The sequence below is a fragment of the Pseudoliparis swirei genome, chromosome 6, assembly GCF_029220125.1.
Source record: "Pseudoliparis swirei isolate HS2019 ecotype Mariana Trench chromosome 6, NWPU_hadal_v1, whole genome shotgun sequence".
In the NCBI taxonomy this organism is placed as follows: domain Eukaryota; kingdom Metazoa; phylum Chordata; class Actinopteri; order Perciformes; family Liparidae; genus Pseudoliparis; species Pseudoliparis swirei.
Window position 1 is genome coordinate 14,918,213 of NC_079393.1, and position 27,983 is coordinate 14,946,195.

The 27,983-nt window shown below is 41.8% G+C and overlaps 1 protein-coding gene across 1 annotated transcript; it reads left to right on the forward strand.

Annotated features, from left to right (window-relative positions):
- The first annotated feature begins 3,500 nt into the window (after nucleotides 1–3,500).
- Nucleotides 3,501–27,609, forward strand: sema3ab (sema domain, immunoglobulin domain (Ig), short basic domain, secreted, (semaphorin) 3Ab). The gene is made up of 17 exons (XM_056416298.1): nucleotides 3,501–4,183; nucleotides 12,619–12,779; nucleotides 13,210–13,272; nucleotides 15,653–15,772; nucleotides 16,655–16,745; nucleotides 17,470–17,589; nucleotides 18,445–18,587; nucleotides 20,150–20,264; nucleotides 20,383–20,452; nucleotides 20,557–20,701; nucleotides 20,794–21,013; nucleotides 21,229–21,320; nucleotides 21,411–21,452; nucleotides 22,021–22,178; nucleotides 23,392–23,459; nucleotides 24,151–24,296; nucleotides 24,567–27,609. The coding sequence occupies exons 1-17, from the start codon at nucleotides 4,066–4,068 to the stop codon at nucleotides 25,119–25,121; spliced, it is 2,427 nt and encodes an 808-aa protein (XP_056272273.1). The 5' UTR covers nucleotides 3,501–4,065; the 3' UTR covers nucleotides 25,122–27,609.
- Nucleotides 27,610–27,983: the final 374 nt, after the last annotated feature.

Consider the following 27,983-nt stretch of genomic DNA (forward strand, 5'->3'; position numbering starts at 1 on the left):
TGTGGTTAATTTGCTTGTCTTTGGGCTTGTGGTTAATTTTGCTGAGCCAAATCCTCTCATTTAGGGGATTATGTTCCTAAGCTTCTGGTGTGGAGGTCAGAGAGGATGAAATAGTGGAAAGAAGGAATGTGGACAGAGGAATGGGGAAAGTGATGGAAAGAGTTTTCAGTGTGGGGTATAGGTGTAGAGGGATGGAGAGACATGGCAGCAGATGGGGGTTAATGTATGTATTGTGGGGTGGGGGGAGGTGATGCTCAGAGAGAAGAGGGAAGCAGTGTGTGTGTGGAGAGATCTGAGAGTTGGGGGGTGTACTTGTGTGGCCAGGAGGCGTGGTGAGGTGGGGAGAGTTTTGTTTAAGGAGAGCCGAGTGAACTCTGATGGGGGGCTCCAGTTTTCAATGGCTATTGAGAGATCCATTGCCACTTCTAGTCCACAGGGCTGATCTGCCCTACTTCCAAACACACCATACCTCTCAACAAGTTAAAGAAGCCCCCCCCCACACCCCATCTCTAGCTGCACTTCCACGTATAAATTGATGAATTCTGAGATGGTCTGAGTGAATAAAATAGTTTAGACTATGGGGCTGAATTAGTGCTTCAGAAAGTCCTTTGTGTGCTTTAAACACACAACTCCCTTTGGGCTCTGTAAAAACCCACATATAGTCAAGGATGTGTCCCCCTTTTTTTATTGGACCAACATTATTCAGTCGAGTTTCAAACCACAGCTATGCTGAGGGGTAAGAGGCAAAGGAAGTATACACACATGTTACAAGACTGTACAAGCTGAAGACAGTGTTGAAATCTGCAAAGTAACACGCAGAAGACTTGTCATTTAGGGATTACTAACATTTTGAGAGTAAATTTAATTGGATTACGATATATACAATTTGATTATATCTTACTTTGAACATGAAAAGAAGAAGATAAAAGCGAACATGAATATCCCCCAAACACACAGCAAACTCTCAACAAGCAACATAATTAAATATGTAATGTCTGAAACGGTGTAATCGATGACCTTAATGTTAAACATGAATACCCCAACTGTTCACCGTACATACTGTTTATAACAGAAATGTAAGGAACAAAAGAAAACAAGAATATTTAAATTGGAATGAAACAAACAAAACGGCAAACATCAAAACCTGCGTATCCTAATAAAGAGCCGGGCTAGAGAAGGCTGATGGAAAGTGCATGGAATGGATGAGGTAAGAGAACATGTGAATTGAGCGAGTTCAGTGGAGAAGTGGGGAACACTTGAGTTGGAAGCTCTGAATACCCCCCTAAGTCAGGGACGGGGACATTCACACCACTATCTTTTTTTCTCTCTTTGAGGGGGCCGGGAGGATTCACTGCCAGTTCTCAAGTCTGCATATGCACTTTTTAAATAAAAATCAATAATTATAAGTGGCAATATTTGAAGCTCTTACTGATGTGACATATATATACGAATATACAAGAAGCTATAGCTACTGTTATCCACTTGAACATCACTCGCATGAAAACACTTTGCAGTTATCAACGTGGAAAGTGTCTGACCAGGAGAAGAGGCGAGTACCATTCTCAAGGGCCCATTCATTCCTAATTCACCTCCAACAATCGCTCCGTCTGGCCTCAGTTATGGCAGATTGTGTTACATGATCCCTGGAATAATGAACTGGTACGTCAACACTGCCAATCCCACATCGCAGAGAAAAGGATCTGTCCGTTCCAGCCACTAATCCAGTCTGTTTGGGAAGCAGAGACTGTGGCGTGACACTTGTTCCTCCACTCACTGGAACCTCCAAGCGCCAGCTGACATTAGCATACCGGTGAGGCCCATCCACTCACTGCAGGATTAGTTCAGCTCTCCTCCCACTGTCTGATGGCTCTTTATCCAGAGGGATACAGCCTGTTAGAAGTCTTAACCACCCCATTGGCACAAAAGTCATTATCATTCACCACGAGAAGGAATCGGCTCACTGAGGGTCTGCTGTTTGGAGTGAGATTGACATCTCATTTGGGATGGTTTCAGAGAAAAGACGGGGAACTCCCCTTCAGACGATGATGGAGTGGCCAATAAATGCCCAGTCAATCTGCCTTTATACTTAATGGACTATGTATTGTTGTTACTCTGTTTTGGTAATGTTTTTTGTATTTATGTAAAATGTGGATTACTTTTGTTGGTCACACACACGTCTTCACCAAGACCTGGTGTCAGTAGAGACCTGTATGGTTGTGAATAGAGATTTGGGAATTATGTACGGGGATGGGGATGACGTTCTTTGCTCAGTACTAGAACGTTTCTCGTTTTTTTCCATGGAATGAGATTTGTTCCACTTCGACCCATACCACCGACTTTGTAGCTTGAAGATTAAGTAACATGAATTCAAGGAACTGCTGTGTTTGCCCACTTCGGTGGCCTGACAAGGTGTGTTTGTCTGTTGTCCAGATAGTTCCATTTAATCATGAGCTACTGTAATGTCAACCTCATCACTCATCCATCAGACTCGGGCCAAGTAGATTGCTGATGTTTTACATCGCAAAGGAGCCGGTTGAATAGCATGCCGTCTCTTGGCACGCCCACTGTCTGGCTTCTTCAACCAGCGGAGAATAAAATGATCCCTTTATGTAATGGAATCGCTTATATTATTTACTGTTACTGTTTTTTCCTGGCAACATTATCTGACTTTTAACAACACGACCCATTGAATCTTCTGAAGTGACTTATAGTGCAATACATTTGACCACAAGTGCAATGATAAATTATATAAAAAGTATTTTATGATAAAGTCTTCTCGGAAATATTATTATATTGAAATAAAAAGGGAAGCAAATAAACGGATGAAGAAAGGAACGGTGCAATAAAGACACAACAGAAGGGATTAAAGCCTTTTCCAACAGCAAACATGTATACTTTCATCATGCATAAACTTTTTAGATATGTATGAAAAAAATCTGAAGTAAATGTTGAGCACAGTGAAGGCTAGAGGGAAGGAACAGTGAAAGCTGAAGAGATTTGAACACAGAAGATAACGTATGTGGTTAACCATGTCAAGGATTTATTTCATTCAGATTCGAACTCCTGTGCTGTGTCTCTCAGTTGTGTTAATTGTTGGTGAACGTTGAAAACTAGTGTAGGCCTACTATATTTAAGAGTTTTTATACTAGAATCTAAATCTAAAATTGTGACTAAGATTGAGTGTTCTAAGAATTGACTGCCTTCATGCTCCTCTTAACTTACCTCTCCTATTACTTTAGCTCTCACTGTTTTCTTTTCTCTCATGCCTTCTTTGCTCCCTCTCACCCTCTCCCCCACTCTGCACTTTCTTCTCTCTCTCTCTCTCTCCCTCCCTCTCTCTCTCCCCATGTCTCTCCCCCATGTCTCTATGACTATGCTGTCCGCCTCAGCTGTTCTCAGTTGCACTGTGTGCCTTGTGCTGTGGGGACAGGGCAGAGCTGCGCTGAGTGGTGCTAAACTAGTCCAGAGCAGCGTTGAGTGGAGAGGGAGGGAGACATAAATCAGTTTGAATGTGAGAGAGTCAGAGCCGATTGTACTTGCAAAGCAAACTGGATTAACAGCTGAAACAAACTGGACCTGTTTGTTCTGTCTTGAGCGAAAGGTAGAGACTCGGTGACACTGGATGGCTCTTTAGAAAGAGCTGCATGCTGCTCAGGTACCAGGAGAGAAAAATATGGCTGTTGTACCCGGCTCCTCTCACTCTTCCAAGTATTGAGTCCGGTGAAGATCTCTTCTTTGTGCTCGGCTTGGTTCAGTTTACCGTGGACTTGCTGCTGTGGGAGGCTAACTTGCAGTGACATTGACACATAACCCTCAACTCTGCTTTGCAGGTTCTCTCTCCACTGGAGTTGGACTCTAATTTTGGCTTTTGACCCCTGGAACAGGAAAGAGTTTTTGATTTGGCAGGAGACGAGACCTGCTGAGAACCAGTCTGGACTGACCCACCAGTACTTATTCATAATCGTTGGACAACAGGAACATTTCTTTTAGCAAACCAGATCTGAGCCTGACCGCACTGGAGGCGTATATTTAAAGGACCTCTCCGGCTGCTCTTGCCCCAGGAGCATGGGCTCACTCTGGGGCAGCATTATGCTGCTGTGTTGGGTGGTTCTGCTCAGGACAGAGGGCAGCGGAGCCCAACAGACCGAGAACAACGTCCCCCGGCTAAAACTGTCCTATAAAGGTGAGTTCCTTGCATTTGTGTATTCTGTCACGAATCGTAAATCCCTACATGTTTCAGCGCTTCACCTTTGGTTTGAATTAGTCTTTGTCCTAATGCTGCCTCTTGATCATGTAGCTTTAAAACCCCAAATCGCATGTGGTGGGCCCATGAAGAAACGAGAAAAGCTTGTCTACAGCAGTTTTAGCAACTCTGAGATCCTATATATGTGAGGTAGAGTGATACTTTATGTTTGATTATCTCTAAAAATACCAGCAAAGCTAACTGAGATGAAACAAGAAGAGCATCAAGGCTCATCGGATGTATGTGTTTTGTTGTGAAGCAATAATGCATATCCGTTGCTTTATTAGGATTTTATTCAGGTAGTTAAAATTCATTTCTGAACATGAAATCTGTTTTATACTGCGTTAGATATTCAATTCAATTCAGTTTATTTGTATAGCCCATTTTCACAGATTACAAATTTGTCTCAGAGTGCTTTACAATCTGAACACATAGACATCCCTGTCCCAGAACCTAGATCATGATCATTTAATGTTCAGTATTTCAAATATTATAAAATACTTAAAACATGTTGTTTTCATGAGAACCTAATGGCACTGTTGTAATACAGACTAAACTGGTTCAGTAAATCAATCAAACTGGGAATAATAAATAGTAATTAATGGAAATAATTTACTACATGCACCTTTTATGTCAAAACGAGAGCAGTTAAGTGGTATTTAGGAAAGAGCCTTGATTTGCCGAATGTATCTCAACTAAATTGTTTACAACAGTAGTCTCCCTGATTGTCTCGCTGTCCCTGTTTCGATTAACTGCTGTTATGCTGTTATCAGTTAAGCAATGAAAAGTGGTGCCAAATATCATTCATCCCTCTCTCCCCCCTTTTTTGGTTACTGGATGTCAGTTCATTGCTGCGTTCTTTCCTGCATGGTAATTATACTCAGGATGAATGGTGCAGGTCTGTTTCAGCAGATGGCTTTCCTAAAGATAATTTGTTCTCGCTCGGCACTGGGAGATCCATAATTATACACACAACATGCACGCACACACACACACACACACATAACTACACACACAGATGCATGGCCATCTGTAGTTAGCTAATGATACCTGTGAGCAAATCAGTCACTTAAAACAACATGCTGTCAGTTGGAGAAACACGCCCATGCAGTGATATCTTGATTAGAAGCAAGGCCTTCAGGTAGCAGCTTGGTTATTTGGCTGTCATTTCCGCATTCAATATTTTCATTAGACATCATCTGCATTTTGGCTGGCGGTGATGATATTTGGCACCGTATCTGGCTGAGGAATTCTAGCTACATGATGTCGAGCAGGTATGATGTTCTTGCCTGGAATGTAGTTAAAATATTATTCATATAATACTGTAGAATTTTATCAAACATTATCCATTGTAGGTCCCATTAGGCAAGTGACATGGGATTATTGCTTTATGAAACATTTATATCATGTACAATATTTATTACCCTTGTGACAGGTGAAGCAGACTCAGATTTACTCATGGAAAGGAGGGAATCATGATCCACGGTGGTGAATTACAGAGCAGTGCCTGCTTAGACAGCCTGAGAAGTGGAGGGAGCTGGGAATATCTGATCAATGACACTTGGGACTGTGAGGTGAAGGAACTCTGACCCCTACAGGTCACTGGAATTATGGGGAAAATATCTGTGTGTCCAAATGAAACATGTTTTTTACTCTACTGATGACTTATCCGATGAACGCACAACAGGAAAGTGTTTATATCGAAGGCGTGAACCTGCTCCCCCACAGTATGAGCCCCTCAATGAACACTGTTAGACTCTCTGAAGCACACACACACACACACACACACACACACACACACACACACACACACACACACTTTCTGCTGAACCACAGGAGATTCCAACACATCTTTGAAAGGGTGGAGGGGCAGTGGAGTAGGGGGAACGATCACAATGGTACCCCATGGCTACCTAAACAAGAGCTAAGGTCCAACTGTATCAACAACTAAGTGACTGGGTGATGATGAGATAGTGGGAGGCTGTGGATTTACAGTTCACCCCACCACCATAAATTAAGTAGTTTCTTATATATTATTGTTTGACATTTATATGACATTGATTTCCACCCGCAGCCGGGTAAGAGTTAACAGAGATCCATATGGCTTTGCAAGTTTATGGGGCACAAGAAGTAAAACACATGTAGTTTGCTGTCCTGGGAAGGAAAGAGGGGGAACTTTAGGTTTATAGGATGCAAATGTGTGTACTGCCAAAAGTACCCTTCTCTTCCCTTCTCCTTCCCTTCGACCTGTCCACCCCTTTTCTGATTAGAGCCACCAACTTACCCCCCCCCCCCCCCCCCCCACACACACACACACAGGAAAATGCATTCAAAGCATCACAACACAATGCTAACTCTTGAAAACCAAGGAAGAAAAGAGCCAGGACAATTGAAACTACAGCAGTAACGCCTTGGTTCACTGTTTACAAAATTCCTCATTTTAGTAGTCATGCATTCAGCTGCTTTTGTTTGTGTGTTGTTCTTGTTTTCATTGTGCTGCAAATGGGCTTTTAATCAGAGTTGGGGAATGGAGAAGTTCTCTTAAAGACCTTTAATCCATAAGCACGTTAAGAATCTTCGGAGTGGAGTTGGGTTTCTCGGGGTGTGGACAGGATAAACTCTGAATGGTCATGGGAAGGTATCCTACACACTTCGGGAGCTGGGTGTTTGGAGGCTTTCTCAGGTTCTGAATAGTCTGTTTCCCTACAACTGCATACATGTTCAGTTTTTTTTAACTTGTTTCTCCAGAGGCTCATCGAGGAATCTTTGTAGTCATTTGACTTAGTCATCTGTACCAGCTCCAAAGTAAGATGCCTTTGCTTCAGTGACGTTGGGTGAGGTTCATATCTGGTGAGGCACTGACTCATTCAGTCAGATTAACAAATATATGAAGCCAATAGAGGAGCTTAAATCTCCATTCAATTGGCAACTTGCACATTGACTATTGGTTGTATTTCATATTGGCATTAGTTAAACACACACATAGGTACGGTACATATTTGATTCCACCAATTTAAAGCGGCTCAGAGCAAGTTTTGTCTGCATCCTCTGTGCTTTTAATTTGCCATCGCAATTCCACAATTCATATTTATTCAATACAAATACAAATGTATAGCCTCCTGCAGTGTATGCATGGCCCTACCTTTACTTGTAAATAAATTCCATTCATCTATCTTTCTGGAGACAATTCTCCATGTCTCTGTTGTAAAAGTCCTCCTATCTTCTTTTAGCTTTAAGAAGAACAACAGCAGAACCGGCCCTGTGGGCTCTCTCACGCCCCCTTCCTTGAGGAAGAGGTACTGTTTGCCCCCCCCTCTGCTTTTTCACTGCACTATTGACTAACATATCTATCGGTAAAACTAAATAAGTTCTACACATACGTGAAATAGACAACCTATTCTCTTGAAACAAAGAACATTTAATAAAAGTGCCTACAAATAAGAAACCAAAAGGCATGCAGTCAACCCAGTTTGTGAGGGATGCACAACCTAAGATGATGCTGCGTCACTTCGCGTGTCACCTCTCTGTTTGAAAAGGAAGAGCCAAAGTCAGCGATTTAGAGTATTAAAATGCTTGAAATGATTGGAAGCATACAGAAATTACGTTTATAGCACAGATCAGAAATACATTACATTCCATTATCTGAACCACTAATCCTATTCAGGATTGCGGGGCGCTGCAGCCGATCTGAGCTGACATTGGTCACAAGTTTATCGCAGGGTACATATAGACAGACTCGCTCACATTTACACTTACGGGCAATTTAAAGTTCAATTAACCTGAGCTGCATGTCTTTGGACTGGGAAGAAGCCGAAGAACCCGGAGGGAACCCACACTGCTACGGGGAGAACATGCAAACTTCACACCGACTGCCCGGGCCCATCTTGCTGTGAGGCATGCACCACCGTGCAGCCCCATGTAGATAAATATTAATATTTATTTAATCATTTGTTTTTATGATGACAGGCTCTGCCTCGCATGCCTCCCATGACCGCGTGTCCCTGGTCTGCTAACATAATATACACTGTTCACGGCTAATGGCTGACAAACGGGGATACTGTGTTGTAAATTGCTTTAATCAATATGACAATAACATTTTCCAACATCAGTACGAATTCTAATCACATTTAAAATGATCAAACTGACATGCAGTAAACGTGTTACTACTCTGATAAACGAGACAGAACTGTCTTGAACTAAATTTCAGCAATTACTTTTTAACTACGAACAGCATGAAATGAAACGGTTTGACTACAGAGAAAGACCATGTCATATAAATCATAAATTACATTATTATTGCCCAGCCATAAATAAAATAAGTAAGACAGATGTAGCTCAGCCGGTAGAGCGAGTTGTCCTTGCGCAACATGGCTGACTGTTCAATCCTTGGCTAGAGGGAAACACTCAGCCTCCAGTTGTTCCCCGAGCACTTCACAGCAGCGCACTGCTCCTAGGTGCTTTGAATGGGTTAAATGTAAAGGTCATATTTTATGATTCTAATAAAGTTTACATTTACATATGTAACTCAAAAATGTTACTGCAAAATATCTTCTAAGGCGATCGCCTTTCATGCCAAACCAGGCAAGTGTGCAGATGGGCCTGCAATATGTGTGAGTTGAGGTTGAGAGGCTGTTTCTGCTTGATGCTGAACAAATTACTTGACTGTTGAAGCTTAGTGGTGTTTCCCTTCTGGCGTGGGATGAATCGGTGACTGTATCCACTTAAAGTGACACAGGGATACGTTGTGCTTTGTCAGTGTGCAATCATACACCCATATGAAGCCAGTGAGGCTGCTGAAGCCGGGCCACACGTTGGTGTTCCCACATACAGTGCGGCCACACGTGGGTAATTGTTAAAACGTGTTCCTGCTTTTTCTGAGGGAGCACTTAGATATCACTCTCTGCCCTCCAGTTGAGGGAGAGAAAGACAGAGAGAATGTAGGGTAAAAGAGTTTATTTTTATCAGTCTCACATGGGACTGTTGATTCTTTGCATCCATTCCTTCTTCCCCCTTATCGCTCTCTCACTTTTCTCTGTCTCTTTCACTTTTCACTTTCCATGTTTTCTTCTTCCTCTTCGTCTCTCTCTGTCCCAACTCACACATTCACCATAAGAGAAAATAGCACTGGTGAGAAAGATAGTGTGTGTGAGGGGAGGTAGTTGGCCAAATATGTTTTACTAAAATAAAAGGAGGGAGAAAAAGAATGGAAAGGAGAAAGGAAGGGACCAAACGGGAGGATTCTTAACGGCCCTACCTCAACAGTTACGGGCCAGAAGAGAACATTCGTAAAACATGGCAGGGCAACAGCTGACACCTGTTACAGGCCACACATTTGGCTTTTCTCCTGTTTCTGTGTTTCTGCCAGTTTGTTTGTATATATCTCGTTTAATACAGCCAAGCATTGTTTATGAAGTAGAACATTAGAGTCTTATTATTATCATTATTATTACTATAATAATAATAATTATTCTAATGATTATTACTTTGTCACAGAGCGTCCATTGCATTGAAACTATTTTGAAGGAAAAATATTTAAAGTTGAAGGATAATTAGGATAAAAATAAGTATAGCTTTATCCATGAACAGGGTGTTAACCATTGTACATTTAACCACAGGGCACACCAGTTCAGACAGGTAGAGGCTATTGCCTCTGGCGTGGCTCGGAAACATCAGGTTTCTTTCCAATAACACGCATCAGAGCATGCTCCATAAACACACAGATCCACACACGATGCCCATAGAGTATCTGACTCTGGATGGATAGCTTTTAATAACTTAGCAGTAGTCTCTGTTGAATGGTCTGTTGCCATGGACACAATTCTCATAGAAAATGTTCACAGACCAGAGAAGTGTGGTGGGTGCATGTGGTGATGCTGTTCTCCATTCTCTCATACTGGGATGTGGTTTTCGAAGAAGGGAAGTGGTCATCACGTCTGTACAGTTTCCCTACAGCTCCTTGACCCCTTGCTATTTAGTGTATCATTCGTATTTCCTTTAGATAAACAGATTATAAACAAATTACACGTACACCATTGTATCTGTGTTTGTATATAATTATCTTGAGGGCTGTCAGGCACTACGTTTGAATTTTCTACAATATGCAAAGCCAAAAGTGTCTCCTAGTTCCATGAGCACAAGTGAAACTGTTGTATGTGAAGGATGTCTTCTCTCTGACTTTCTCTCCCAAACACAAACGCAGCACTGGTGTCGATGCCAGAGGGTCAGAGGTAGCACGCAAGTGTTATTGTGCTGTCAGTGAAGGGCTTACACTGATGATTGATCACCACGGTTACGATGCAGCATCCATCTGGGACACAGCATGGACTGTACTATGCAACACTTTTACTGCAACTTTTGATGACATTGAGTTTCTGGCTATTCTTAAAGTAGCTGTGCAACACAATTTATACATTGAGAGATTGTAACTAATACCACAATAAAATCCTCCCAATAAAGTTGATACTGTAAATGTGTGGAAACATTTATTGGATCATACAATAAATGGTGTCGTGTTAATAATCTGCTTTTGGGTTTGGAACAAGTCTCATGACATCTTAATGCTTAAAGACTAGATCTGTTCTTTATGAGTTCAATAATACTTTTCAATCCTCATGTCATTATTAAGTCAGGTTTTTATGTCTCCTTCTCCAGCTGGCTCACACAGTATTATGAGTTCATGCTTAAAGGTGCCCAGGAATCCACACAGGAAATCTACATCACCAAAACAATAAAGACACAATGTCAACCCATTGTATACTCCCATCCTGTGTGTACATGTGAGCACGGCATTCACGTGAATGTACATGCACGTACGCACACGTATACATGTACGTCAGTGAAGTAAAGGTTTGTGTTTGTCTTGGAGGCAAAATGTCAAGGACGTTTTTAACTTGAACCAAGAAGTTCTCTAAATTTGTTCCTTTGTCTCCCACAGCTGTGTTTCCTCAACATTTAACACATTTCCCTTTTTAAATCCAGCTTATTTTTTTTTCCTCTTAGGCGAATGTTAAATGGTAAATAAATAATGTAAAATGTCCCCATTGTTGTAATACTAAAAATGGTTTCAATCTTCTCATATAGTTGTCTTTTTATCTAGTACAAGAGACTTAAGAAGCCAACAGATGGATATCACATTTATAAAAATGCATTTAGATTAATTTTTTTTACTGCCAATGCTTTTTTGGGCACTTTTCAAGATCCATGTTTTGATTTGTTATTAAAATATGAGTTTTTGAATGAGTAAAAGCAGTTGCCCCCTCTATTCCAATTTTCTTTTCTTGTACAGTTTCTCACTCTCTCGGGCTCTGACACACTTCAGAGAGGGGGGCATTCTCCCAGCTAAAACATTCATGAACGTATTTGCTATTTACTCCCGAGAGAGTGAGAGAGGAAGAGAGCATCAACAGAACCAGTTCTCCTCTGCTCCATAACTCTCCTCTCTTTTGTGTGAGTAGTCAATGGGAGGGTGACATAGTGTGGTCAGACTTTATGGCTGAAAACAAAACATGAGAAGGACAGAGCATGTGTGTGGGTGTGTGTGTATATATCTATGCACATGTTACTCAAAAGGTGTTATAATGCCATAGTCATAATGCCACAGTCATAATGCCACCTTCAGAGGTCGTTACGGTAATGAGATCCTCATTGTCCATGTGTGACAAGTTTGGCTTTCCGCTGTGAAAGCAAATGTTCCTCCGTTGCCGGACTTGGCAGACCGTTGTATTACACTGCAGAACGTGAGCCCGTAGCCCATGGTAACGTGTTCGGAAAGCTCATGTGGTTGAGAGTCGACCTGCAGTTTGTACAATGAAATATTTGCAGATTTATTTAACATTACATATTCCTCCCAGTTTTCCACTGCGAGCGTACCAACTTTTGCTTGGCTGCCGTGGCCAAGGTCACTTCCCCATGCAGACAGTTTGATCATTGGCATCACCTACCCAGGCCAACTGGGCTTGGCAGTGGTTCTTCATTATCTGTCAGTTGCCTTGCTTGGCCAAGTGTTACAATTTATAGTCCTGAGATCAAGTTGTAAAAGGAATGGAAGCGACAACATTTACACAAATAAAAAGCTTTGAAGGAGACTTTGATAAAGTAACATTTTCTTTTACTTATTCTGTGCATGTGGAACATTACAGCAGAGCAGACAGACCCGTGAATGGAGAGGTGAACCTGTGGTTACAGCAATTCAAAGTGGTTGGAAATGTTGAAAGCTTTCTAAAACCAAGGCTGTGTCTTCCAGACACCCGTGGAAATGTAATGAAATAATTTAAATACATATTGACCCAGTGGGTTTTCTTTCAGTTGCTATGATTCTCACAAAGTGATTATCCTATCATGCTGATCATCACTTTTCCTGCCATTTTGCTTTGCAGACATGCTGGAGTCCAACAACCTTGTGACGTTTGAAGGCCTGGCCAACAGTTCAGCTTACCACACCTTCCTGCTAGATGAGGAGAAAGGAAGACTTGTTGTGGGAGCCAAGGACCACATCTTCTCCTTCAACCTCCTCAATATCAGCAGAGACTACGCACAGGTACAACCATTGTTTGATTGTCTGGTGGCTTCACCCATTCATTAGTTCAGAATGACTAAGTTTGTTTTTGTTTTTGTTTCTGACCAACTTAATATCTGCCTTGACTATACGTCTCCAACCAGAGTGCCAGTCAGGGGCTCAGGTATCTCGGGACTTTCTTTTCTGTTTCTACAGAAAAGAGCCTCCTGAATATTTCAGACCAGGGCTGTCGCACACGATCACACGCTGTGCCAGGCATGTTAGCTGCTCTCTGCACACCTGGATTAATAATGGAGTAAACTGAAACAAAGTGGATAACAAATAGCATAGTGACCTCTTTAACCCGCATGCACACAAGCAGTAGCTGTATGAACTCACTTTGTTAAATTAATTTGAGGGGAAGGGTGCTGATTCTTCTCCAACATGCACGGGAACTGTGTTTGTGTTGCAGATCCCTTGGCTGGCTTCTCCCACCAGAAGAGATGAATGCAAGTGGGCAGGAAAAGATATCTCGGTAAGAGCTAAAACATCATGAAAGTAGGTTTCAGCACTGTGCCCCTCCACTCCCACAGATGTTTGGGAAAAGATTTTGTTCTCTTGAGCGATGCAAAGATGGAAACTGTGCAGGTCTGGGAGAAAACCTCACTGAAAGATGCTCTGGGATGGCATGTGTGCTCCATATACGAGACTCTTTAATCTTAAACAATATGTGATTAAAAAAAAATCTTTCAGCTTGTTTATTCAACTGTGTTGACATTTAATCTTTCACATGGACAACTTACCGCCTTCTGTAGCTCCCCGTAGTTCTGGTTGAAGACTGAGACCACCATTTGACCTTAATCTCAAGCCTCTGGGCATCTAAGCCTGGGAAATTGCTGTTCTTTCTGCCAGATCTACTGGACCTATTAAGACTTTAGTCTTCACTGTCAGTCAGTTAAAATAACATACTTAAACCTTTCCCTAAGATACATAATGAAGAGCAATATTCTTATCCTGTGCCCTACAGTAATATATTTGACACACGCACACACAAATAATCATGTGGGACTTCAAAAAAATGTACAATGTATTTATTTTTGAAGGCTATGAATCTTTAAATAATTCGATGAGCTTCAAAGGTTGAGCATCTAACATAAAAGAAACAACTCTGTTGTGCACTTAAGATAGAGGGCCAGATTCCTTACCTCACTCAGCCTTTGCATGACAAGCCAAGCATCCCATCTCCCTTCGGCCGAGGCCCGTTTGAAAGCATCCTGTATGGTGTGGTGAAACTGTAAACACACGGAGGGGTTGTCTTTGCGCCATTTAAACTGTGTTGTGAATTCTATTTTCACTGCAGCCTCTGGCAATATGCTGGAATCTAAAATCATGTCATAGCTGTTTGTTTCTCCGTTTGCTTCCTGGGCATTGGCCAAGCTCTACTGCCCTTCTGTGTGGCTGATTTGAAGCGTTATGAAGTCCTTTGTGTGCTTTCGGTAAACATTGTGGCGTGGATGAATAAGGCGCCCTGAGGGGTGGTCTTTCTGTTTATAGAGTAGAAGGAGACTGCGCATTAAAGGGAGCTGGAGAGAGATGTGGAGTGAGTCAGCTGGTGTCTCCTGATGTCCTGCAAGCAAACACTTCAGGAGATAAAGCTGAGAGGAAAGAAGCAGATTGATGGGTGTGAAAGGTGAAAATACCGTCCTTAACCTAGCAAAATAATGGAAACATAATTGAATAGATGCTGTGCATACTCCTGCACATCTAGTGTCAGGTATTGCGCTCACTTCCTCGGAGTTGTGACACCATCTAAAACTAAACCAAATACTTGACATTGTTTCATATGAGGTGTAACATGTTGGTCACACCTGTGTGGTTTGAGTCCTCTTGTCTGCATCATGGTTCTAAATATTCAGAGGGATGAGAGGCATCAAGAATATACACTTTTCTGAGCTAACAATGTGCAAAGATATCACGCAGTTACTTACAGTAGTGTGTTATTGCTCGGAACAATGATGTCCATTACTCCGATACGGCCACGCAGGCAGACATTTAAATCAAGGCAAAGACAGCTGCTTGGACGACAACAAACGCTTACGCAAGCACTGGCTGCGATGTGCTCATGACCTAAAGCCACATGAACTTAGTCATGCGTAATTTGTGGGACTATTTTTATTTTTTTTTCCTTTTTGAATATGTGATGACACATCCAGTTTTATTTGAGGTCATTTCTGCTCAGACACGTGCTAGCAGAGCGCGAGGAAATATGGCATGTGGCAATGTAGCGATGCATCCAACAAATACAGATGCCTGTTGTCTACAATAATCATGAAACAAAGACGCAAGAGGCCAATGCAATGCAGACTCGAGACCACCACTGACAGAAAGACAGCAGGCCAACGCCGGCCTGCTTTACAGTGATTGGTTGAACAGTAGGATTATGCGGTTGAATTTTGCAGACTGCCTCTTTTGTTATTCTACGGTCTAACTCCCACCCGTATGGATTTCAAAATTATTCCATGGGAAATTACAAAGCATGTGCAGAAACTCTAAGGTCAGCAGTGAAAGATGTCAGTGAGTTTAGAGAGAAACACTCTCTAGAAAAGCTTCGTCTGGTCCTAATATTATTATCAGAAATATTACCGGGCACAGTTTATAAAGGCCGTTGTCCAGAGAATTCCAGTAGTTTTTGCTCTCTGTTATCATTAATAGTGTTTTCTCTATAAGTGTTTGATGTTCCTTTGTGACCTGTGCTCTCCGTGAGGTCTGACCTCAGCTGTTTCCCCACTTTATCACAACTGGCTTTTGGACAACCATGGCACCAAAGACTGTCAAAACTGTGAATTTAAAACTGCTTTGTGTCAAAGGTGGATTTCCCACCCAGCCTGATCTATTATCTGTCTTTGATCCATCAGAGGGAGTGCTCGAATTTCATAAAGGTGTTGCAGCCGTTCAACCAGACCCATCTGTATGTGTGCGGGACGGGAGCCTTCCACCCGGTTTGTTCCTACCTGGAGGTCGGCAGGAAACCAGAGGTACAGACACACATTTAGATTTAGCAATATATAAAAGCTATAGCAAGTTTCATGCCATAGTAACGTTTAGGTATTTAAAGTTGTGAAGGATGATGTGGAGTCGGGTGTGATTGCATTCTCTGATGATTTGCTAAGCACATAAAAATCATTTAGTTTCATAGTCTGCTGGATTTTCAAGTCATCACTCTAATTTTAAAATGCTTTGTGTGTGTGTGTGTGTGTGTTTGTTCATTTCAGTAGCAGCTCATGAGATTGCTTTCTTCTCCTCCAAATGTCACTGAGTCAGACTTATGTGCGTTTCCTATTCATTAGACGGCTATTTACAGTGAATTAGAGGCTCACATTTCAGAGAAAATCTATTAATTATTCATAGATCATAATCTAGAAATGTAGATGTAACTCATCTGATGGATTGCCTGAGTGTCGAGGTCACCAGAGTGATGAGATTTATTGTTTTCATTCTCAATCCTTTCCTGTAGTATATACCGGGGGGAAATGATATATTTGTTTTTAAAACATGTTTTCCACACTGCATGGCATGACATCATATTTTTAATTGCTTTATAAACAAATCATTTTAAGCAAAATAATATATTAAGGTATAATTTAAAACCAAAATGTCTTTTGATCACATTTTATTGTTATTCACTGAAATCTTTTGACAAATGTTGTCCACATTCTGTTCCTTAGGATTCTGTGGGTTGTTACAATGCTCATTTTAATAAAATACTGTAATGTTCTCTCAACTTGGATGTCACAGCACAACTGGTTCCTTACATATACATCCTGAATGAACTCTTTATTTCTTTATATACTTTGCCTCCTTAATTCATTTTACAATTTTACTGCAAATCATGTAACTTTCTGTCCCTCCATGTCCAGGACAGTGTGTTCAAACTGGATGCTCTTGTAGAAAATGGCCGAGGAAAGAGTCCCTATGATCCCAAGTTACTCACCGCCTCCATGCTAATTGGTGAGTTTAAGATAAGGTCATATTTTAAAACGTGGGAGTCCTGAAAACACCCTCTGGCTCGCTCTTTAATTTCAGAAGATATATTGGGTTTAAAGTAAACGTGAATAAACGTACGTGTCATTCATTACCAGTGCATCAGCGCTGTGGTTTGTATTTACATGCTGGGAACCCCATCATTGGCAGAACTGCAAACTCTATTTCAATCTCAATATACGTCCTTAAATGCTGGGCGTGCATGGCAGATAACGCTTTATTGAGTTTTCTTTGTACTAAATCCAATTTTTTGTGTGCAAATAAAGCAGAATAATGTGAGCATGTCTTTCCTCTTTACCCCCAATTATTTCCAGTCACATTGTTTTATATCGCACCGTTTAACCTAGCAGATGGCCATTTTCCAGCCCATCACCCTTCATATCCTCTCCCCTTTCTCTCTCCACTCACCACCATTATTATGTACTCCCCTTGTCTTACACCTTTGTCCTGTCCCTCCTCATGTGTCTCTTCATCCGTTCTCCCTTCCCCTGCCTCCATTCTCAGTCTGCCAAATGTGTTAATGTCAATTTCACACTCCCGATGTCCGTCCCGTCCATCAGTGTCTGTATGTTCTCTGGACTGTCTACCTGTACTGAGACCGCTACACCCGGGTCACTGGGGGGAAATCACGTCAGAATGTTTTCTCATCCGGTGGTACTAAACTAACACACTTCACTCCTCTTACTTTCAGATGGAGAACTGTATGCTGGGACATCAGCTGACTTCATGGGGCGGGACTTTGCCATCTTTCGGACTCTTGGAAAGCATCACCCGATCAGGACGGAACAACATGACTCACGATGGCTCAATGGTGAGAGAGAAGAGAGAAATCACTTTAGAGTAGTTACAAATATGCAATACTTTTTGGGTCCTTGATTTTGAAATAAACTTAAATGCATTATCCAGACTGAAGCTTTCATATTAAATGTCCTCTTTGGTTTTCTATGTGCTACCATGAGGCCTCTATATTTATAGTTTAAATATCTTGACCCACTTATTACCTGTCAAACATGACGGTCTCAGCAAACTAACTCGCCTAAAGGATCACCTGGGCTCAATGGATGTGAGACTGTCACAAAACTATTCTAATTTGAGATAAAAGTAAAACCAAGTAATCTTGGTACATTATTGTCCCAGAAAATAATTACCTTGGAGCTGTCTCTGGAAAGTATTTTATATTTTCTATTGAAAGAAACACGTTATATAATACAATAGAAATGAATCCAAGCGTATGTGTCATCACAAATACGTCTTAGTTATAAAAACATTATAATCCTGCATTTTCTGCATGGCTCAAAACATGGCAGCTGGTTTTCTAACCAAAACAAAGTGCAAGAAGCAGATTACTCCAGTGTTGGCTTCTTTCCTCGGGCTGCAGGTGGAGTTTAGAATGCAATATAAAAGTTGTTATTACCTCACAGGCTCTGCATGCTGAAGCCCTCGAGTACCTCTCGTAAATCAAGGCTTACCCATAAGTTGCTGTACTTTTTGATCTTGTGTTTATTATCCCGTCTGTGTGATCGTTAATACTAAATGCTTTTATTGTCAGGCACTTAAACTTTATTTCAAAAGGACAAAATAAATAAATACTTTGAGATACCTCATCATTTAATTGATACTTACATTGATTTACTTCACCTCAAAAGTGTGTCCCTCTTTGTTGCAGATCCCAGGTTTGTGGGCGTTCATCAAATTCCAGAGAGCGACAACCCAGAAGATGACAAAATCTACCTGCTCTTCAAAGAGAACGCCATAGACGGAGAGCACGCTGGGAAGGCCACACACGCTCGCATCGGGCAGCTCTGCAAAGTACGCATACACACATTAACACACAGAGACATGTTCATTCAAGCACACACTCACACAAGCTAGCTCTCACAAGGACAAAATCAGACACACACACACACACACTCTCACACCGACGTAATGTGAAATAGCTTCTGTATCTGGAAAAACACTTGACGGGTGTCTGAGTGGCTTTCATAATGGCCGGTTTCAGGGGCTGTTATCTGTGATTATTTTTAGCCTGGAGAAGAATGGGATTTGTTGTGTGTGGTACAATTAGCCCCCGAAGACAGAAACCTGAGATAAATGTTAAATGTCATTAGAACCTGAGAGGCAAAGATGCTGTCAATCACTGGCCTCGTATCAGCTTTCGCGTTTCAAATTCCACTCGCACTCATCAAGCAGGACTCCACCAGGCTGACTGCAGATCAGCGAGTAATGTCAACGTCAACTGCCTATAGCTGCATGTTGTGCCTCTGTCATAATCTCCCGTTACCCGGTCTGTCAGGAAGCTGCTTTGCTCTACGGAAGACAAGCCATCCATTCAGCAAGACGTGGTATTAATTATGGCCTATGCATATCTGGGCACATCTTATTTAGTGTCATAAATCAACACAAAGTGGGATATGTTTTTATGATCCAGCGCTCTGTGCCTCTGTGTTTGTGTGCTATGCTTTGGAAACACTTTACTGTGAGGCACACACACACATTATTAGGGTGTGTGTTGGGACATAAAGTACTTTAGAGACACAGCATCTAAAAATCCATTATTTATCGATTGGAAATTCATGGGCTGTTTGGTTGATTGACAGGCCTCTTAAGTAATTAAGAGAAAGGGCATCCTGCACAGATGTTCATAAACTGTACGGTGTATTCTGGAAACACTGATTTGTCAATGTTACATTTTTAAGGTTAAAACATATTTAGTGGAAAGAATCGGTCAATGTAAAGACTATTGAAATCTACTACAGTTCACAAGTTTCCAGTCATATGACCAACAAAGGCAATAATGTACAATAGCAACAAAGTAATATCATATGATATTACTTTAATGATAAGACCCTGGTGGATGTAGTTTCCCTGACTCCTAATCTGCTTCAGATGCATTGATACACCTTGACAAGTTTAATTAATTAACACTTTAACCAAACTTTGAAGGGCTTTTTTGGTGTTTTTTTCACATTGGTTTTGTAAAAGACAAAACAGAATCCACAGTATGCTCTAAAAGGAGTAAGCGGGAGAAAATGAGATCAACCACTGCATAGGGTCGGCAGTTCTCATGCTCCATATGCAGCCGTCCAGGGAACACCACACCTCATTTAACGAGAGGGCAATGAAGCATACTCTCAGCTCAGCAGTATGAAAGTATGAAATAAGATTATGCAAGTCCTCTATCAACCTCATTTTATTATTTTAGTGACATTTAGTTTCATATCAAAACAAAAACATGAAACATTTTGTTTAAACATTCAATGATATATTAGTATATTAGGGAAACGAACTGTAGAAAATAAAACGGCAATATTTATGTGAGTTCCAAATAAATGTATTTCCCTGCTCAGCTTGTGCATGTGATTGGCCAACAGAATGACCTGGGAGGTCACCGGAGTCTGGTAAATAAGTGGACCACCTTCTTGAAGGCGCGACTTATTTGCTCCGTGCCTGGCAGTAATGGAATCGACACACACTTTGATGAACTACGTGAGTGATTGCTCTGCACCCTAAAATGTGTTTCACAGTTTTCTCCCTGAAGATGAAATGCAATCTCGCCCGTAGTGAACGCGTCTGTAATATACATTGTCCTCTCTTTGGCTTTCAGAGGATGTTTTCCTCATGAGCACAAAGGATCCTAAGAGCCCGATCATCTACGCAGTATTTACCACTTCCAGGTACTACGCCTGTCATGGAAATAGTTTGGCCTGTAATCACGGATTGACCCGTGTTTTCAACAAGGACGTTTCCTTAACTGAATATTCTTTTCCTGCACCATTAGCAACATCTTCAAAGGTTCAGCTGTGTGTATGTACAGCATGACAGACATCAGGAGGGTGTTCCTGGGTCCTTACGCACATAGGGATGGACCCAACTATCAGTGGGTGCCCTTCCAGGGACGTGTTCCCTACCCGCGGCCCGGCACAGTGAGTGCAGTACACTATTAACTGGGATGTCAGTGTGTTATGAACTGAGCTTGAAAGTTAATCCTACTTTATGCCCGAAATTGTAATTACAGTGCCCAAGCAAGACGTTTGGAGGGTTTGATTCAACCAAGGACCTTCCTGATGAAGTTGTAACGTTTGCCAGAAGCCACCCAGCAATGTTCAACGCTATTTACCCCATTAACAATCGACCAATCATAGTCAAAACTGATGTGGACTACCAGTTCACCCAGATTGTGGTGGACAAAGTAGAAGCAGAAGACGGGCAGTACGACGTCATGTTCATCGGCACAGGTATACTTTCAAATACATACTGTAAATGTGACCTATTTCCAACTATTCTATGTTTTATTCAAGTGCTATTCTATATATTATGTTATATTGTATTACTAGCTCATCTAATATTGTATTTCATATCCCAAACAGTTTGCTATTTTACCATATTATGCTGACGTTACTGATTCTTTATTGTAATATATTGTATCATGTGTGCTTCCTTTGTGTGTTAGACATGGGGACGATACTGAAGGTGGTATCCATCCCCAGAGGCTCCTGGCATGACCTGGAGGAAGTCCTATTGGAAGAAATGACTGTCTTCAGAGTAGGTTATTTTCCTAAAGGTTAAAGAATGATGGTGGAACCAGCGGGCGTTGTCTAATCCATTCTGTTGTCATGTTTCTGTTTATTGCAGGAGCCAACAGTCATTACAGTGATGGAACTTTCAACAAAACAGGTATTGATTGTCGTTCCTATCCTGTCAAATACAACTATTGCAGCACTCTTGCCGAGAGGAGATCTTAAACTCATATCAAGATTACGCTGAAAATAATCTTACTTCATTAAAAGCGCCCAGTGAAGGCTGGATATAAGCCTCCTGGACCGCATTGGTGAGACACATTTAGAGATGTGATGCATAATGAAAAAGTGTCTCATAGTGAGTAAGAGCGGTTCCTCATAGGTGGCACACCTTGCTGCTCGGCAGAGCTCAGAACAAAGGCGCGCTTGTTTTGAACACGTGAAGATGAAACACTCGGATCTCAATTGTTGGCTTTTCAACAACAGTTAGCTCATTATCTTAAATTGCAGGTAGAGACAAAACGAGAGGGCGAATTGACAGGTGGGTAGGTGCATCTGTAGGAATATCGTCGGTCCACATTCCTGACTTGTACTTTCACTGAGAAAACACAAAAGCTGAGCCGAACATCGATGTATTACTCAAAGCAAACCGCTAATCCCAACATAACGCTCTGAAGACATACACTCTTGTATATGTAAAGTCTCTTTCTCTTTCACCCTCACAGCAACAACTGTATCTGGGCTCAGACATCGGCGTGTCCCAGATGCCTTTGCACCGGTGTGAAGTTTATGGGAAGGCTTGTGCCGAGTGCTGCCTGGCAAGGGACCCGTACTGCGCATGGGATGGCACCAAGTGCTCCAGATACTTTCCCATGGCTAAGAGGTACTGACCGCTTACTTCCACATTCAGGTCATGTCGCCAACCTGTCTTTGTGTTTCATAAGCTGCCTGGTCCACGATGACAGAGCCTCAGAATTTTGAGCAGGTTTGATGATGCCTCCAAACAACGTCATTACTTTAATGCGTCAGGCGAGATATACACATTTAATTGAACCCATATTTTGGATAAATGAACACACCGCAAGTAGCACAGTTAGGATTTACTCTTCATAGGAAAAGAATAACCTCAACATTTGTGTTTTCCACTTGGTTAGAGCACCCTGCTTCAGATATAAACATGCACAATGTACAATACATATTTGAGTCGTGCCTGTTTAGGAATGACTATCTTTAACCAGGGTACAACTAAATGATATAGAAGGCTTTTCACATAGTGATTGAGGACATGTGCAGTCAGCCTGTGATTCAGGGCTGGAGCTAGGCCCCACTTCGAGTGCAGGCTTTGTGTATTTGCCAAAACACCCTCAGGTTGTGTGTCGTGTTTCTACTAGAGAGCCAGAAATGTAACCTGCCTAATGTGTTTACCGTACATGAGATCCAAAGTCAGGGATGCCTGGAGGCTGCCTGGGTGAACCAGGGGTGAGGTTAGTGGTCGTATGGTTGTATGTGTGTACTTGTGTGCAGCCTCCCACTCATAGCTCCATGGGGCTTATTGATTTGAATGCTAGCTGCACAGCATCCTGTTCTCGCTGGTAGTTGGACTCCAGACTTCGACATTCAAACATAAGACAGCCAACGTGAACTCTTATCTCTAGTTAACAACAAAAAACGACACTGGGTCAGGGCGATGGGAAGCAGAGGGGAGGAGTTATCAGTTTGCTTTCGTGCTTCCATAGTTTCTTATCCTTAAGGTTATGTTTTACAGTTTACTTAAAACTTTCTCTTTCTTGCATCCGCAACCCAGAAGAATGACAGGCGGAAATGTTTGAGTAGGTTTCAATTCCTCCATCATACACACCCTGTAATTAAAGCTTTTCTACGATGCTATGGGCTTCCTGTTGCTAGTGTATTTATTCGTGTTGGCCTCCACTATTGCTGCACATTGAAACCACATTCAAACACACACCTACACACAAACTCCCTGCACACAAACTCCCTGCACACACACGCACTCACACACACACACACACACACACGTACAAGGACGCCGGTGTGTCTGCTGACTCATGAATGTGTTTATATTTGTGTTTCTGCAGGAGAACAAGGAGGCAAGACATCAGGAATGGAGACCCACTCACACAATGCCCAGATCTGCAACACCAGGGTACAGAATGGAGAATAAAATGTGTTTCTAAAAGAAATATCGTAAAGTCAAGGCAATGTGTGATACTTTATTAAATTTCCAAATGCCATATTGAACTTTAGCTTTAAGAATGTATTTCTTCTTTGATAAATTGTCCCAACGTGGCTGCTGTCCTTTCCCGATGTGAAAACACGAGAGAAGCCAGTTGAACGCGTGTGTTTTAAGTGCGTCTGGCGGTGTGAAGATTAAAGTCGGTCCATGTGCAGCTTGTAATTAACACCGAGCCTCCTCCTTGTCGCCAAGCCTCCGCTCCACGGCCCTGTTCAAGGTCCCAGTTCAAAAGCACACACAGCACTCTATGAAGCAAAGATTAAAGTGTTTTGAGGAAATGAGGAGGGAACAATATTTCGAAAATCTCACCAGAGTTTGCATTTGAACATTTCCATCATGACTTAGTCAAATCAGACACAAGAACACTGACCTGACACGCACCTACGTGACTGTGTTGAACCCCCCAAAAACAGCTGGCTCCTATTGCAGGCAGTGTTTTACATTTCATTCAGAGAAAAAAACAAAAAAATGTAAAACAGAGATAAATTGAAAATATAACAATCTGGTTTTAGAGCATAACATTCAATCTGCAACGAACTGCAAAAATCATAAGCTTTACTGCTACAAACTTGGTGATGAGCATATTCTGATTTCTCTGCAGACGAGTTAAGTGGGCAGGCGACGCTCCTAGATAAAACGGTGTACGGCGTGGAGAACAGCAGCACGTTTCTGGAGTGCCGTCCCAAATCCCAGAGAGCCCTGACGCACTGGCAGTACCAGCGCTCTGCCGAGGACCGCAAACACGAGGTAGGAGTCGATAGCTCAGCTCACACTATTGTGTTGACATACTCCAATACAATCTGAATAAGCATGGATGGTGCTTCCTAATGAACATATGTTTTGGTAATACCGAATCATTTTTCATTATTTGATACCATGGTTTATTGAAATAGATTTTATGTCATCAAAACTGCCAGTTTGAAATAGGTATTTTCTATGTATTACATTTGTTATATACTTTCTGTATCGCTCTGTCCTTCACTCCTTCTCTATCACTGCCACTCTATCATTCTGTAGGTCGTATCAGAAGAGCGTTTCATCCGCACGGACCAGGGCCTACTGATTCGCACACTCGACAAGAAGGATTCTGGGATCTATCTGTGCCAGGCGGTGGAGCACGGCTTCATACAGATGCTTCTGAAGGTGACCTTGGAGGTCATTGACACCGAACGCTTGGAGGACCTGCTACATCGGGATGAAGCTGCCGCAGCCGTCATCCCTGCGCGGGCTCTCCCCCCGCCTCAAGGAACCCCAAATCAGAAGCTGTGGTACAGAGACTTCCTGTCTCTGGTCAATCACCCAACTCTGAGCAGTGTGGACGAGTTCTGTGAGCAGGTATGGAAACGAGAGAGAAAGCACAGGAGGCAGAAAGCTCACCTGGCGAAGCAAGTGCAAATACACCACCACCAGCAGCACCAGCAGCAGCACCACCACCAGCAGCAGAAGGTTGTGAACCCTCGCACTCACGCGCATGCTCAAGGGCAGGCAGCCAAATGGAAACACCTACAGGAGAGGCAGAAGGGACGCAACCGCAGGACCCATGAACTCGAGAGGGCCCCCCGCAGTGTCTGACCTCTAACCCTTGACTTTTGACACTCAAACCACAACCTTGTTCTGTAACCCCGATTAACCTACCCACCACCCTTCTCCTTCATCCTGAGATACAGACCTACTCCACAAAGACTGGATGGAAAAGTTAAAGTGGTCAATGGTGGTACTCCTGATCAGCCGGCGGGTGTGTTCTGTGCGTGGGCATCGATGTTTACAGGGCGGCCGTACGGAGGACTGCAGGAAACAGGAAGTTGTATCACAGCAGACCATTTGAGCATGTTATCTCAGCTGGCCTGTGTGGCCTGAACACTGCACTGTGTCAAGCAGCACAAGAACTGGAGACACACGCCACCCCACCGACATGACCGATTCCACATTGAGATGTCAATGGCATTGTCTCATGGCATGCTAGTAAGTCGTCTATCAGTGTGAAACTAAGTACCTATAAATAACTTTCTTTTTCTTTTTTTACTTCACAAATATGAGTAGGTGGGATTGTAAAAAGAAAACAGTCCTGAGAGTAAGTGGACTTGCAGTGGCATTCCAAGCACAACATATAAGTGGAGCTCATGGAAAGCACAATTTGGGATATTTGGTCATTTGAGGTATTACAGACGGTTGAATCATCAACACGAGAAAGAAAAAGGCCCGAGCACTGCAAGAAACTCACCATTTGACAACAAGTACAGCGATGTAGCTAAGATGTGTAAATACTGTCTTGTGGTGTCTCATCCGTCGAAAGGGAATGGCTTGCAGTCGTCTTGTTGTTTTATGTTGTTCCCCAGATAAACATTTATTTAAGATAAAGTCTGGAAACAGAGATTGTGTACGAGTCGGTGTGTCTGCGCCTTAGATAAGCTTCTCAAACCAAGTCAGGTTTTATAATTTTACATATCAATAATGCATGAAATGTCAGACTGAGTTTTTTTTAATGTTGATTTGATTTGTTTCCACTATGTGTATTTATTGATATACAATGATGTACATTGTGAGAATGTCTTCCCATGTGCAGGCCTTTTCTCCTTGGTTTGATTAATCTGATTTCCAGGACCAATCTCTTAAGATAATTGTGTTATCACAGATACCGTAGTTAGACTGGAATATATTTATCATTATTGGTCAATATTACATGCATTTCATATCGAATGCAATGAGCAATAACCCATTATCAATACAATATGTTTCTTCCACATTTAATTCCTCATAATCATAGTCTTCACATGCGGCGCAGTGTCACAACTTAAAGTCACTGCATGTAACACACATACACATGTGTGTATCTGATTATAACTATCCTTATTAGACAAAACACACAAATACAAACCTGGAATGTACACTACCGTTCAAAAGTTTGGGGTCACTTAGAAATGTCTTTATTTTTCAAAGAAAAGCACTGTTTTTTCTATAAAGATAACATTAATCAAAAATACACACTATACATTGTTAATGTGGTAAATGACTATTCTAGGTGGAAACGTCTGGTTTCTAATGAAATATCTCCATAGGTGTATCGAGGCCCATTTCCATCAACGATCACTCCAGTGTTCTAATGGTACATTGTGTTTGCTAATCGCCTTAGAAGACTAATATCTGATTAGAAAACCCTTGTGCAATTCTGTTAGCACAGCTGAAAACAGTTATGCTGGTGATATAAGCTATACAACTGGCCTTCCTTTGAGCTTGAAGTTTGAAGAACAAAATTAATACTTCAAATATTAATCATTATTTCTAACCTTGTCAATGTCTTGACTATATTTTCTATTCAATTTTCAATTCATTTGATAAATAAAAGTGAGTTTTCATGGAAGACACGAAATTGTCTGGATGACCCCAAACTTTTGAATGGTAGTGTAGCTGTGAACATGATGTAAATATAAATTCTATAATGTATGACACTGTATTAGTGCATGTGAATACTATTGTAGTGTTCCTGTTTTGCTATATAATGATATACTAGTCTGGTGTTGTCACCGTTGTTCTGTCGTTTGCTTATTCAGTACACAATATTAAGTATTTCAAAGATGTAAATACTATTTCTGTTAGGACTCAACTGTATAATTGATCATTCCTGAGGTAGGTATTCATTAAAAAAATATAAAGATTGAAACATGATCTAACTGTAGATATAAAGGTTCATGAACCTGTTAACAATGAACAACAATGCCAGTCGAGCAACGCGCCACCAGCACGTCCGAGGACCTCCAGCGTGTGTTTGCAAACCTCGTCTGCTTCTGGAAGCCGTGACGGAGGAAGATGAGAAACAGCTGCAGTCGCCCCTGAGAAAGTAATGTCTGGCTAACAAGACGAGCTCAACACCACCAGAGTTTTAGAGCTTTTAATGGAGACGAGCATATGATAAGATCATCACTGTAAAGAGAACATATAGGGGCTCACTGCATGAGTCTGGACATACAGTGGAAGTGAGGAAATGAAGTGCTGCTGCTGCTTTTTGGCATGATGATTGTGGCGATGATGTATTCTACTGATCTAATAAATGTCTCTTCATGAAGTGTTGGTTTCATTACATCTATTTTAAAGTGATTTCTCCTGCTCATGGTATGTGGTTGTAAGAGTTTCATGTTGCATAGATGATCCATGTGTTACCATTTTAAGGAGATACAACTTTTAGAAACGTGTATAACTGATCGTTAATATTTTGATCTTTATTTAATATTTGACTCGTCTGGAATGTCCAGACTGGTAAAGTATATTCATACCTGCAAACTTGTCACCTTTCGGCTAACTCGCCGTTTTTAAATCAAAATAGGTAATTCACGTGAATAGTGTAGATCCGAAGAGGTTTTTTTGGGGGAGGGGGGGGGGGGCAACTGGGCGGCCGGCGTTTATGAGATTGGAGTGAGACACGGAGATAATATGATGTGC

Coding starts and splice junctions, on each gene's coding strand:
- sema3ab (XM_056416298.1), top strand. CDS start 4,066: ATGGGCTCACTCTGGGGCAGCATTATGCTGCTGTGTTGGGTGGTTCTG. Junction 20,265..20,382: donor CACACACTTTGATGAACTAC/GTGAGTGATTGC, acceptor TTTGGCTTTCAG/AGGATGTTTTCCTCATGAGC. Junction 20,453..20,556: donor GCAGTATTTACCACTTCCAG/GTACTACGCCTG, acceptor CTGCACCATTAG/CAACATCTTCAAAGGTTCAG.